Genomic DNA, 14,073 nt, shown 5'->3' with positions numbered 1-14,073 from the left:
ATGTATGATATCAAACACATTTCTTGAAATTCTAATATTGCATTCATTTTTCTTCATCCCAATAATCCGAATATCTTTAATAAACCTATTAAAAATATCAGTTATTAACTTAATGGGTTCTGTTAATATTGGCATGTGTTTTAAGCTGTTATCAGCGTATCATTGATTTTAATTATTTTTTAATGTTTTCCATAACTATTTTTAATGATACTTTTATATTCTTTTTGAAGGTTTTTGTTTTGTTTTTACAATCAAGCAGAATATAAATCTTATGAAATGATTAAAATAAATAAACACAGAGCCCAACCAGTTGCGATCCTATTTGGAAAGGAGCTTGGGGGGGGGGCTGATAATTATGTTCGCTTTTTGACAGCGCATGTGGGGAACTGTGCCATCAAAATCCCCTTTATGATGATTATGGAAGAGTTCTGCAGAAAGCGCCTCCATCAAAGCTAGAGACCAAAGCTGTTGGCATTCATTTGTCGAGATGCTGTTTCCTGAAATTTAGCGATGGTGGGCCTAACTGCATTGAAAATAAAAGTGAATGATTGTGTGCAATGTAAAAACAAACCTTCCCCATCAAAACTGGCAGCTAATGCTTTGGTGTATCATCTGGTGTAATCTTTTGGGCTTTAATTTGACTGGCTTCTGCAAAAGATTTCACCTAGAAATTATTCTTCTCTTCCCGTGGCCTTGCCCTTTTCCCTCTTTTCTTTCCTTCCCTTCCTTTTCCTTTCTTTCCTTTTCCATTTTTCCCATCCCCCCTTCCTTCCTTCCTTCCTTCCTTCCTTCCTTCCTTCCTTCCTTCCTTCCTCCCTTTCCCTTTCCCTTCCTTTCCTTTCCTTTCCTTTCCCTTCCTCCCTTCCCTCCCCTTTCCCTTCCTTCCTTTTCCTTTTCCTTTCCTTTCCTTTTCCTTTTCCTTTCCTTTCCTTTCCCTTTCCCTTCCTTTCCCTTTCCCTTTCCCTTTCTTCCTTTTCCTTTTCCTTTTCCTTTTCCTTTCCCTTTTCCTTCCTTTTCCTTTCCTTTCCCTTCCTCTCTCCCCTCCCCTTTCCCTTCCTTCCTTTCTCTTTTCCTTTTCCTTTTCCTTTCCCTTTTCCTTTTCCTTTTCCTTCCTTTCCCTTCCTCCCTCCCCTCCCCTTTCACTTCCTTCCTTTTCCTTTTCCTTTTCCTTTTCCTTTTCCTTTTCCTTTTCCTTTTCCTTTTCCTTTCCCTTTCCCTTTCCCTTTCCCTTTCCCTTTCCCTTTTCCTTCCCTTTCCCTTTTCCTTCCTTTCCCTTCCTCCCTCCCCTCCCCTTTCACTTCCTTCCTTTTCCTTTTCCTTTTCCTTTTCCTTTTCCTTTTCCTTTTCCTTTTCCTTTCCCTTTCCCTTTCCCTTTCCCTTTCCCTTTTCCTTCCCTTTCCCTTTCCCTTCCCTCCCCTTCCTTCCTTCCTCATCCTTGAGTTGCCAGCCTCGCTGATCCAGCCCCGCACCTTCCCCCCACCACCACCCCAGCTCCCACAAACTGGGGCACTGAGGTGTAAAATTAACACTGCAGCAAAAAAGGGGGTCTGCTCTGCCCCCTCCCTGGCCCATATCGCAGGCTTATCCATCAGAACCTGACAGGGCAAAATGGTGGGTTGGTGGGTTTTTTCGCTAATTCGTTTGTGTTTATTCTTGGTGTTAATGAGTCCTCTCCTGCAACCCAATAATAAGTCCATTAGCTGCAAATTGTGGCAAGAAAACACCCTCGTGCATTTATCGCCAAGGCTACAAATCTCTGTTAGTCCTAATTAAAGCAACTGTTCAGCCTTTAATTAAGTCATCTTTTTTCCTTCCTCCTCCTCTCAAACAAAATCATTGAGCATCAGGCACAAACAGCAGCGCTTAAGTGGGTCTGGGGGGGGGGTCACCCAGCAGAGCCCCCCCAGCATATTTCTAAGCCAAGTGCAGAGTGCTTTTCTCACCAGTTATTAGCGTGTCCTCAGCACTTATGGGCAAGGCATCATCACCACCATGATCAGTAATATTTATATACTGCTTAATATTCAAAATCCCTAAGCAGTTTAAATAAAACACTGTAAGTGTTCTCGAAGCTACCAACATGAGTTTGACCAAACTGCGGGAGGCAGTGGAAGACAGGAGTGCCTGGCGTGTTATGGTCCATGGCGTCATGAAGAGTCGGACACGACTAAACGACTAAACAACAACAAGACAATTATAAAAAATAAAAATAAATGTATATGCAGCATTTAAACCAAAAACACATCAGTAAAAACAGAAAAGCTATCAGATTTATGCAGTTAAATATCAGTAAATAATAAAACAGAACAATGTGGTGAATCTTATGAGTCCGGAAATGCATGCTTAAATAGATAGGTCTTCAATTCATAGCACCAATGAATTTGAAGGGACCACGAGGGTCATCTTGTACAACCCCCTGCAATGCAGGAATCTTTCCCCCCAAAAAATGGGGCTCGAACTCGCAACCTTGAGATTATGAGTCTTGTGTTCTTACCAACTTTAAAGCTTGCAACTGTTTCTGCCTCATGAACAGTGGATGGAAGGCTGCTTGGCCGTTGGCCATGTTGACTGGGGCAGGTGAGACCCCAACAGCAGCTGGAGGGCAGAGGGTCCCCATCTCTGGTTTAAAAGATCAACCCAACAACAGGGATGTGCTTGTAAGAAGGAGACATTTTTCCCAGGCAGATGTGAGCACCTATCTCACTCACACATGGAGAAGTGCAGATCGCGGGATACATTATGCATTTACATGCCTGAAAATGCCCCCTTGTTCCCCTTCCTTTTTCTCTGTTTTGCCTAAGCCCGGAGGTTCACCAAACATTTGGTGGTCTGCTGTATTGCTTTGCTTCCCTGTGGACCCATCAGTGAGACCAAGAGGGAGAGTCTTCTTGACATCTAAGCAGCCCAGGACCTCCATACACACTGCCTGGGCTTGCACCCCATAGAGGTCGCTTTGATGCTGCAAATACAGCAAAAGCAATGGGGCAGGCAGCAGTTATAGATTAGAATAGCGTTTCTCAACCACTGTTCCGCGGCACACTAGTGTGCCGCGGGACGCTGGCTGGTGTGCCGCGACGTGCGGCGACGAGAAGGGCGATTTTGCAGCTGCAAACTCCACCTCCCTGGGCGTCCTATTTCTTCGCCCCTTCTAGTTTCCACAGACTAATCAGCTTTCATTATTTCCATTTTCCCCATGCCTCACGTGACAGGATCATCCCAGAATCCTTTAGCCAAGATGGCAGCCCCCAGCTAATAGTGCCTCACGTGTGTCTCTTTTTTGGAAAATCGAGCGGACTTCAAGTAGCTACTTTTAAAATATTCAATCTCCATCATTCAAAAGGTAGTTTGTTGCTAATTCACGGAGGCATGAAGACCAAATCGTCCTCTCACAAGTCCGAGAACACGCACAGGGTAAGATACGGGACGGTGGGGTCGGGTGGGGTGGATCAGAAACCCGGATCTTTTAAGAACTTGGCAGCGCTGACCCGCCGGAAAGCAATATTTGGCAAGTGTTTCTTACAGTCATAATTATAATAAAGGGCGGCACAGAGTTAATTTTTAAAACTTTTTTAATGGTGGTGTGCCTCGTGATTTTTTCACGGAACAAGTGTGCCGTGGCCCAAAAAAGGTTGAGAAACACTGGATTAGAATGCCTTGGCCAAGTTGGAACTACAGGAACAGATGCTGTTGCTATGAGGGTTATGACCTATAAAGCCTTGCATGGCTTAGGTCCAAGATATCCGAAGACTGTATTCTCCCATACGAACCTGTCCAGGCTCCAAGATCTTTGGGGGAAGCCCTTCTCTTGTTCCTGCCACTCACTCAGGAATGTTTCATGGGGACGTGTGGCAGGGTCTTCTAGGTGGTGGCTACTCCAAGGCAATTTTGGAACTCCCTCCTTAGAGAAGGCAGACTGGTTCCCTCCTTGTTCTCTTTCTACCAGCAGACGAAGCCTCTTTTATTCTAACAGGCCTGTTTTTTTAAAAGGAAATGGTATTTAAATAGTGCTGTGCTGTTTTTATTATCTGTAAAAGGTAAAGGTAAAGGACCCCTGAAAGTTAAGTCCAATCACAGACAACTCTGGGGTTGCAGCGCTCATCTCGCTTTCAGGCCGAGGGAGCCGGCGTTTGTCCGCAGTTTTTTTCCGGGTCATGTGGCCAGCATGACTAAGCCGCTTCTAGCGCAATGGAACACCGAAACGAGAGCAGTGCACGGAAACACCATTTACCTTCCCGCCAGAGCAGTACCTATTTATCTACTTGCGCTTTGACATGCTTTCGAACTGCTAGGTTGGCAGGAGCTGGGACAGAGCAATGGGAGCTCACCCCATCGCGGGGATTCGAACCGCCAACCTCCTGATTTATTCCAATAGAGTTTAGTTGCTTTTTAACTATTATCTTTCATACTTTTTCGGCTTACTGTATTTTGTCTGTGCTCTTTTAATCTTCCCATAAGACGCCTTGAGTCCTGGTCTGGGGAAAAGGTGGAGGGAGGGAGGGAGGGAGGAACTGGCTTGATGGTCAAGTGAATACTCACAGCCATCCAGAAGCTTCAAAGTCAAAGAGTTTTAGTCAAAGTTTAGCCTAGTCAAAGTTTAGCCTAGTCAAAGTTTAGCCTAGCAGGACAGCAGAGGCAGAAAAGGAAAAGGAGGAAACAGCTAATCTCTAACCAATTCAATTTGCTTTCTGCCCCGATTCATCTTGGCTGATGAGAGTAAATGGATTACGCAGTCATATGTCTGTGTTATACAGATCTACCTGTTGCCTGCCACAGAATTCATCGAATCATAGAGTTGGAAGGGATCCTGAGGGTCATCTAGTCCAACCCCATGCAATGCAGGAATCTCAGCTAAAGCATCCATGGCAGGTGGCCATCCAACCTCTGCACAAAAACTTCTAAGGAAGGAGAGCCCCCCACCTTCTGAGGGAGACCGTTCCAGTTTCGAAAAAACTCTTATTGCCAGGACGTTCTTCCTAATGTTTAGTCAGAATCTCCTTTCTTGTCACTTGAAGCCATGGGTTCAAGTCCTACCCTCGGGAGCAGGAGAAAACAAGTTTGCTCCATCTTCCATATGACAACCATTTAGATATTTGAAAGTGGCTATCACATCTCCTCTCAGTCTCCTCTTTTCCAGGCTAAACATCCCCAGCTCCTTCCACCATTCTTCATAACGCTTGGTTTCCAGACCCTTGATCCCCTTGGTCACGTTCCTCTGCAGACCTTACAGCTTGTCAATCACCTTCTTAAATTATGCTGCCCAGAACTGGACACAGGATTCCAGGTGTGAACTGCAGCTGTTGCGAACTACAACCCAGACACCACAGCTTGGAGGGCACTAGCTTGCATTGTAAGGGGTTGTGCCAGACGACCCTTTGGGTACCTTCCAACTCTGCAATTCTCTGATCCTAGGTAAGTAAAGACTACAACAGGCTGTCTTTGGGTGTCTTGGGGCCTCAGCTGGTCATTCTCCTCCACCCCCAGCCGAGAGATCTCTCTTTCTGGTTCCCTGGCTCAGCCACTTTCTAATCAGGAGATGGCCAGATTCACCAAAGCTTTCCTTCCCTCCTTTCTCCAATCCCTCATCTTCCGCGAGTCAATATTACAATCTACTGGCCCAAGCAGTTCCTATTGACTGAGAGCTGACTCACTCAATAAATCAGGAAAAGACCCCAGGAACAAGCAGCCAGGAAAGGTTATGCAAACTGAGCTGCCGTTCCCTTTCCCCTTTTTGGTCGCATCCTGTCAAGTGGGCTATTATTAGCCAGGACCAGGTTAGCCTGGATTTCTTGGACCTCCACCAGGTTAGCTATGAACCAGGCAAATGCACAGAGGTTGTACTTGTATCCTTGCTCACAGCTCCCCAATTGATTGCTTGGAATCGACACTCCCACCTTGCAGCCCTCGATGCTGCCGATCATGAAACATTGGAGCGTGACCCTACAGAGGTTTGGCAACCCACCCTCTCCCTCTGGTCCCTGACCCTGCTTCCTCCCCTCACTTCTCTGCGTGTAAGACAGGTGGGAAGCTTTCAGGTAGAAATTCTGCAGAACTCATTATCAGTAAGGCCAGTGCCATGTATGTAAGACCACACAAAAAATGAGTAAGAAGTCTTTATGGGGGAGCCTACCTGACTGCTAGAGTGAAAAAGGGCTCCAGGTGAGATGCAAGGAGGGCTCTGCACAGAAGGCAAAAATCTTGGGTTGAGTGTTTTCAAGGACTGTAGCTGGATAGGGAAGCCTTTTAATGTTTGATATTTTATTATGTTCTTATATACACTGGAAGCCACTCAAGAGTGGCTAGGGCAACCCAGGGCTCAGCTGGTATACAGCTGCAAATATAACGTGGCTGCCGAGACCACAGAACACCGGTCCTGAAAGACCTACATTGGCTCCCAGTACATTTCTGGCCACAATTCAAAGTGTTGGTGCTGACCTTGAAAGCCCTAAACGGCCTGGGCCCTATATACCTGAAGAAGCGTCTCCACCCCCATAGCAAGACAGAGAAGAAACCAGTGTTTTGTTGCAAGGGTATTGTGCAAGATGTCATCCATACAACCATTGTGTATTTGTGGTGTGGCTTTACACTGAGCCACCCACACATCAGTCGGTTTTCACTGTGGTTCTCCCCCAATTTGTTGCATTATTGCTGTCCAGAGAAACGCTTTTGCACTCGGCAAGCAGTTTCCCCCCCCCCCTCTGAAACTTTGCAGGGGCAAACAGAATGGAACGGGGGATCGTGTATAACAGCCCTCCTGATACCATCATGAGCACAAATAATCAGGAACGCACAATATAAGAAGGAGAGGGGCTCTTCCTCTGGATTGCCACACACACACACCCCGCCGCCCTGGAAGTGAATTGCGGCCAAAGTCTCAGGGTGATCTTACGCCGCCACCTCTGAAATACAGAGAAATAGGATTCTTTCTGTTTACTTGCCGTGGAAAGGGGCAATAATGTTGCTGTAAATCACCTCTGATGCTCAAGACAAGATGGGGGAACCCATAAATGAGAATGACATTCCACGACAATGGTGTGGAAGCATCATTGTGTTTCTCTTTGCATACATTTAATTGTGATAGTATAGCAGGCACTAAGAAAGGGGGCAAATCCAGAGTGGCCAGTAGCCTTGGCCGCCTCCATGAATTTGTCTCAACCCCTTTTTTAAATCACATGTATAGCCCACCTTTCCTCCAAGGAACTCAAGATGGCACAAGTAGTTCTCCTCTTCCTCCTCTAATCTCCACAACAACCCTGCGAGGTAGGCTTGGCTGAGAGACCGTGGCTGGCCCAAGGTGGCTGGCCCAGTAAGCTTCATATTTGAATCCTGGTCTCCCAGTTCCTAGTGCGACACTCTGTTACACCATAGTCTCTTTCAAAGCCACCCAAGCTCATGTCTTTTTTTTGGGGGGGGGGCGGCAAATTCCAGAGTGTGTGTGATAGTCAATGTGCAGAAAGACTCATTTTTCTAGCATGGGCTGGATTCTGCAGTTCCACTGCTCTTTATATCTCTCCTTTTTATTTTTAGGTGGTCTTCGGTTCCATCCCCATCATTAAGGTTGATGGGCTACCTGACTCTGGACTGTCCCAAGGTGCCTAGGCATGGAATGTTGGGACATATTTTATCAATAAATGGTATTAAAAGCATTTGTGTCCTTATTTATTGAACCTGGGCTCGGCAGTAGAGAACCTCCTTTGCTGGTCAAAGGTTACAGGTTCTCAGTTTTTGATCCCCCCAGTTGAAGGGATCAGGTGGAGAGGGGTCGACCGTCAGAGCAACCGGGGAGAAGGGTGCGGTTGTTGCTGTTAAACATCACTTGTCTCCGATTCATCTTTTAAAAGTATTTCTGCTTTTATTTCCATCTCATTGGTACTTTGCATTCATTCCCCTGAGCGCCAGGACCCAGCTCCCGACTCCAAAAACAGACAACAAAGGGGGGACGGGGGAGAGGGGGAAGCAGGAGGGAGAAGCAACAGCAGGAAGGGCGGCAGCGGGCCGGGGGGGGGGGGAGAGAGAGAAAGAAGAGAGACACCACTTAGACACAAAGAGCAAAGGGGTTGTCTGGAGCTGCCAGGAAAAGAAGGACAGAAAATGAGAGACAGAGATGAGCTGGCCGGCCGCCTCCATTCCCGTGGCAGAAGAACCAAGTGCTAAAATGCATCTTTGGTAGAAGAGCTTAAAAACAGCTGCGTGCCCGCAGTCCCACCCTAACCCTGGTCCTCTGCCCATGTCCGCAGAGAGTCCTGAAATGTCCTTTCCCAGAGGCAGTGTCCGTCTCGGAAGATGGAATCTCGTGCAGCAGTCCAAGGGCAAGGAAGAGGAGAGTTTCTTTGGTCAAAAGCACAGGATAGTTTCAAAACAGACGGGGAAGGCGAACCCAAAGCAAGACACCCCCGCCAAGCTCCCGTCGGCTGCGGAATCAGGCTGGGCCGACAGCTTGTCTGGCCTGCCTCTCCTCTCCCCCCCCCACTTTGTTTCCTTCCCCCGTTGGCACATTTTTCAAAAGAACATGAGGTAGATGAACTCGGACCCTTCTTTGGTACGTCTCTATAAATCTTGCGCGAGCGCAAAAGGAGATTCCCCGACCCCACCCGTACCCCCACCCCTCCAGTGATTCCAAAGGATTGCTCCCCCACCCCACCCCGCCCTGCTCCCCACCCCAATGGCAGCCTAACCACGGGGAGAGGCAGACCCAGCCTGTCCCCAAGGGTGGCAATGAGGAAAGTGCGCAAAGCTCAGCTATCCATTGGCCCATGTGTGCTTGCTCCCCGATGGAGGGCATGTTGCATGAAGGGAAAGGAGAGGCACCCGTGTTGGGGTTGGCAAAGCAAGGAGGGGAAGGGATGGAAGTGGCCAGCGGGCATTGCCAAGGCACCTTTCAGAGGGTGCCACATTTGGGGAGGCTTTGGGTACCACAGTGGTGGGGTGCGAGTAAAAGCCATTTCTACAATCAAGTGCAACTCATGTACAGCCCCTACCCCCGGAAGCTGCCGCCTTATTCCTGAAATGCCCCACTTCCCTCACCCCCCTCGCCTGTCCATCCTCGGACCCCCTGCCAACTCCTCCTCCCACCTCTGCCTCCATCCTTTCCCGAGGACCCTGCCCCTGTGGGCCCCTCCTCCCACATCCCACCCTGTCTTCTCCCTTCCAGATCCCCTGAAGGCACCCCCTTCCCTTCTTGCTCTCGCTAAACTCAACGCCAGGCTTGGGATTCTGCACCCCTCGCATCTCCCCCAAGTGCTTTTGATGCCCCACAGCTGTGGTTTGGAAAGGGCAAGAGACCCCGTCAACGGAAGGGAAGGGGCTGTACGAGGAGAGGAGGGCCACTGTGTGTGAGAGAGAGAATGTCCGGGGTGAGGCGGCCCAGGCCTTGGGGGCCAAATCCATCCTCCCGGGCCTCTCTGCCTGGCCCCTGGGACCCTCTCCTAGCCACATCCCCTCGCCAGTTCTGCTCCATGCCCTCCTTGAGTGCTTTGGCCTGGTGGTGCCTAATTGCTCGCCCGCACGTGGGCGCAGAGACCTCTGGCATTTGTGTGCCTGGAATGACGCCTGCCAGCTCTGAGCCCCCCCCCCTCTGCCCCTGGCATCACCCAGCCTGGCATGGGGCAGGCGAGAGCGAGGCCTCGGGCTCAGGAGGGCTGCCCAGCCCTGAGCTATGTCATGTTGAAGATGTGAGGTGTTGTGTGTGCGAACAGCATGCTTGTGCTGGGTATACAACTCGGTTTGTTTGACAGGGGAGGGGAGTTGATGCAGGAAGCACCCCCACCCGCCGCTGAGTCTTCTCGGGTGCCCGAGTGGAGTCCAGAGTCCAGCCTCGAGGTCTCCCCAACCTCCTCCTCCTCCAAGTCCCCTCAAGTCCTCTCCAAAGCTCTCTGCTCAAGCGTCTCGTTCCATCCTGCCCAGAAATCCCACCCCCCAGGAAAGGATGGGGCCACAGCACCCAGCCCCACTCAGCCACAACCCTGGGTGCCCTCTGCTGGGCCCTGGCACAGGGCAACCGTGGCATTGTCTCTGCCGCCCGAGGTCTCTGGCGCCAGGTCGAGGGGTGGAGGCAGGAGGCTCCCGGGACGTCTCCCCTCACGGCGAAGTGCTGGCCGGAGTGTGGCCCCGTGGCGCCGTGGACAACAGCTGGCTCTGCGAGGTCACGGGGCTGATGTGGCTGTGGGCACCCCCGGCGCTGCTGGCGACGCCAGACCTCCGGGCAAACAGCACACCTGTCGGGAGAAGAGAGGCCAAGTTACAGTGGTTCCTATCTGCCACAGAGGAGGTCCTTGGCTCTCACCTGGCAATTCAGGAGCGGACCAGGGCTGCCTACCTCCAGCGCAGAGATGGCCGGCCTCGTTCGCCCCTTGCAGGGGCTGCCCAAAGCCTGCCTCTCTATACCTCTTAATGCAGCATATAGACTATGGAACCCACTGCCACAAGAGATAGCGAGGGCCACCAATTGGGGTGGCTTTCAAAGAGGATTTAGGCAAATTCGTAGAGGAGGGAAAGGCGATTGCAAAGCTTCTGAATGCCACCTGCTGGAAACCACAGGAGGAGACAGCAAAGCATAGCCATCCTGGTTAGCAACCATAGCTAGCAACCTTTTCCTCCACAAATTTGCCTAATCGTCTTTTAAAGCCATCTGGGTTGATGGCCATGATTGCCTCTTGTGGCAGTGAGTTCCATAGTTTATACGTTGCATGAAAAAAGCCCTTTTATCTGTCCTGAATCTGCCAACGTTAGGCTTCTACCTAAGGGATCACAGTGGAAAAGAGAACAGGTCAATAAAGAATCTAGGGCACATTGGTGCCCAGTCACTGCCCAGCAGGCTCCTGCGCTGTCCTCATCCTCAGCTTTGTCCCTGCAAGCCATGAGGGCTAGAAACTTGACTTTATTTACAAAACGGAGAAAGGCAGGTTTCTGCCGGAGAGGCAGGACAAGCAGGCAAGCACAGGAGGATCCCAGGTGTGCGTAACACAGAGGCATGCCAGGGCATCCGAATCAGAGGGGCATTCAGGTGCAACCTGTCCAAAATTGCCACCCAGGTGCATGGCATTCCTCACATGCATTCTTGCCTCTACCTGGGCAAAGGACAGTCTCTTCCACACCGCAGGACCTGCGACTTTATGATGATGGATTTTATCGTAGCAAAGACATCAGGGTCGGAGGGAAAGGTCGTCAGCCGGGCCGCAGCTATAACTTATTGGATTTCCCGGCTGCAATTACACGGGTGAAGCAGCCCCCCCTTTCTATTTACCTGTGTAGACAACTCCATTTATTTCTATTGACATGTTGATGCTACTAATGCCATTGCTGGACAGGTTCAATGCAGCCTCCTGTCTGTCATCTGGAAGGGGAGAAGAAAATGCCGATAGAGGGGTTTCGGGGGGGGGAGAGGCGGGGAGGACGGAGCCCAGAGCCAGCCCAGCACCACTTCACACAACCCAAGCCCCGGCGTTGGTTAGCCGGCTGCTCATCAAAGTGAGATGGGCTCGGCAGCTCACAGCTCAAACCCCTGCAGCAAAGCAGCTCAGAGACTCTTCTGCAAACCAGGAAGCCCTGGGATCTAATCTCACCTCTGCCACTAAGTCAGCCTTACTCACCCATCTCAGAAGTTTTAAATCGTCGTTGTTTATTTTTGTCTGCAATAATTGTCTAGTTTTGTCTTTTTGGTAAACCGCTTTGGGCAGGAGGTTTCCACAAGCAAGTGTTGGGTAAATTTTGTGATACAGGTAAATAAGGAAGTAATCTTGCTTCATCTACCCTATGGGGGTAATACTGATCTACCTTGCAGGGTTGTTTTAGCACAATAATGGCCACGAAGCACTTTGAAGAGGCTTGAAGTGCGATGCAAAAGGTAACTTAACAGTGGGAGCTGAGAATCCTCGAGAAACAATTGGAATCCTTTTTGCAAAGCTGATTCTAGCGTGTGTGCTCTGCTTTATAGATCCTTGCTGAAAGGAATCTGTTTCTCAGATGAATGGACCCCCAGAATAACCTCCCCAGCACTGTCAGTGGTGGGCCTGCTCTCCAGAAGCACAGTTCACTTCTACGCTATCGAAATCACTTGCAAAAAAAGTGTGCAAGCCCCCCCGCACACTTTCACCTGCTTTCTTAACTTACTAATTTCTCCACACCCTTTCCTACCCAGACACATTCCCTGGGGTGCAAGTGCTTTTCCAAAGTCAAAGAATCCTAGAATTGCAGAGTTGCGAGGGACCCTCAAGGGTCATCTAGTCCAACCCACTGCAATGCAAGAATCTCAGCTCAAGAACTAGATGTCCCTGGGGTCCCTTCAAACTCTACAACTCTATGATACTGTAAGCTCAGAAAGGGGAGCCTTTCTTGGTAGTTCCGCCGAAGTATTTTTAATTTAATTTTTTGGGGGGAAGGGCCTTTTTTGTGGCAGCCCCTAAGCTGTGGAACTCCCTCCCACCAGAGGCACATTTTCCACAAATGCTGAAGACGCACCCCCTCTGCCTTGCCCTTTGACCCCCGAGAGGTGTGCATTTTCAGGGCCTGCTCCGGTGACAGCAATCTGCTTTTTAAATTCTTGCAATCCCTGGAACGTGCTGCTGGAGGGCAGGTAGTACAATGGATGATGACGATGGGACGACAGCTACAGATCCCATCCCCCCTGGACACTGCCCTCTCTGGCTGTGCTGCCCCAGAGAATCCTGGGAACTGTAGTTTAGGGAGAGGTCCCGAGACTGGTCACCCTCCTGGCACGAAACTCCACTTCCCAGAGTTCCCCGAGGAGAGCAGGGGTTTGCAGACGTCCTTTGCGACACAGAAGCGCAAGGAACGGCTCTCACCTCCGCGGTTGTTGATCTTGATGTTGACCGGGAACTGCGACGCCATGGCCAGGAGGTTCTGCTGGAGGGCGTGCTGCACCAGGCGCTGCTGCTCCTCGGCCACCAGGGCCATCTTCTTCTCGGGGGGTTCGCCCGCCTCCAGCTTCTCCCGCAGCTGCTCCAGGGCAGCCGCCTGAGACGCAGCGGCTTGCGCAGCCACCAAATGGTGCCCGGCCAGGCTGACGGGGATGGCCAGGCGGCCGGGGACTGCGGAGGAAAGGATGCTCTCCTCTGGAGGGGGAGAAAAGAGAAGGGGAAAATCGCAAAACGGAAGAGTTGCAAGGGGGTCCCCCCCAAAGGACATCTAGTCCAACCCCCTGCAATACGAGGATGTCCTCATTTGAAGAAAGGCGGAATAAGTCAGAGGTTTGAACACCTTGCTTTTAACACCCGCGCTCCTCCCTTCTCCCCAAAGCCTGACCACAAATGTGCTGCAGCTCTGAACCTTTTATTTTTCTCTTTTTTAACCACATAAACATAACAGCATAGGAGGGGGGGCCTGCTGGATTATCTAGTCTGCCATCCTGCTCTCCCTGTTGCCCAACCAGATGCCCCAAAGCAGGATTCAAGCACAAGAGCAGCCCTCTCCCCTCCTGAGGTTTCCAGCAATTGGAATTCGGAAGCATTTCTGCCTCCAACTGTGGAGGGCAGAGCAGAGCCATTGAATCATAGAGTTGGGATCCAATGGTCATCTATACCAACCCCCTGTGATGCAGGAATCTCAGCTCAAGCATCCATGACAGATGCCGACCCAACTTCTGTTTAAAAACTTCCAGTGAAGGCAAATCCCCAACCTTCCAAGGGAGACTGTTCCACTGTCAAACAAGCTCTTATTGCCAGGAGGTTTAGCTGGAATCTCCTTTCTTGTCACTTGAAGCCACTGGTTCAAGTCCTACCCTCCAGAGCAGAAGAACAAACTTGCTCCCTCTTCCATGTGACAGCCCTCAGGATATTTGAAGATGGATATCCTATCTCATCTCAGTCTCCTCTTTCCCAGGCTAAACATACCCAACTCCTTCAACTGTTCCTCATAAGGCTTGGTTTACAGACCCTTGACCATCTTGGTCACCCTCCTCTACACATCCTCTAGCTTGTCCATATCCTTCTTTATACCAGCCATCATGACTGTATAACTGAAAGAGCGTCTCCACCCCCATCGTTCTGCCCAGACACTGCGGTCCAGCACCGAGGGCCTTCTGGTGGTTCCCTCATTGCGAGAAGCACCGTTACAGGGAAC

General features: G+C 50.2%; 1 protein-coding gene across 1 annotated transcript in view; it reads right to left on the bottom strand.

The window, feature by feature from the left end:
- Window positions 1–9,149: 9,149 nt before the first annotated feature.
- Window positions 9,150–14,073, bottom strand: part of ARID3C (AT-rich interaction domain 3C) — a 113,889-nt gene continuing 108,965 nt past the window's right edge. The window contains exons 7-9 of the mRNA XM_060280026.1: window positions 12,798–13,067; window positions 11,240–11,329; window positions 9,150–10,211 (exon numbers count right to left, since the gene is read on the bottom strand). Of these exons, the coding sequence (XP_060136009.1) occupies window positions 10,075–10,211; window positions 11,240–11,329; window positions 12,798–13,067 (497 nt within the window). The 3' untranslated portion in view covers window positions 9,150–10,074. The remainder of the gene's footprint in view (window positions 10,212–11,239; window positions 11,330–12,797; window positions 13,068–14,073) is intronic.

This window comes from Zootoca vivipara, chromosome 11, assembly GCF_963506605.1.
Source record: "Zootoca vivipara chromosome 11, rZooViv1.1, whole genome shotgun sequence".
Taxonomy (NCBI): Eukaryota; Metazoa; Chordata; class Lepidosauria; order Squamata; family Lacertidae; genus Zootoca; species Zootoca vivipara.
This window is presented reverse-complemented; position numbering and strand designations above follow the sequence as displayed.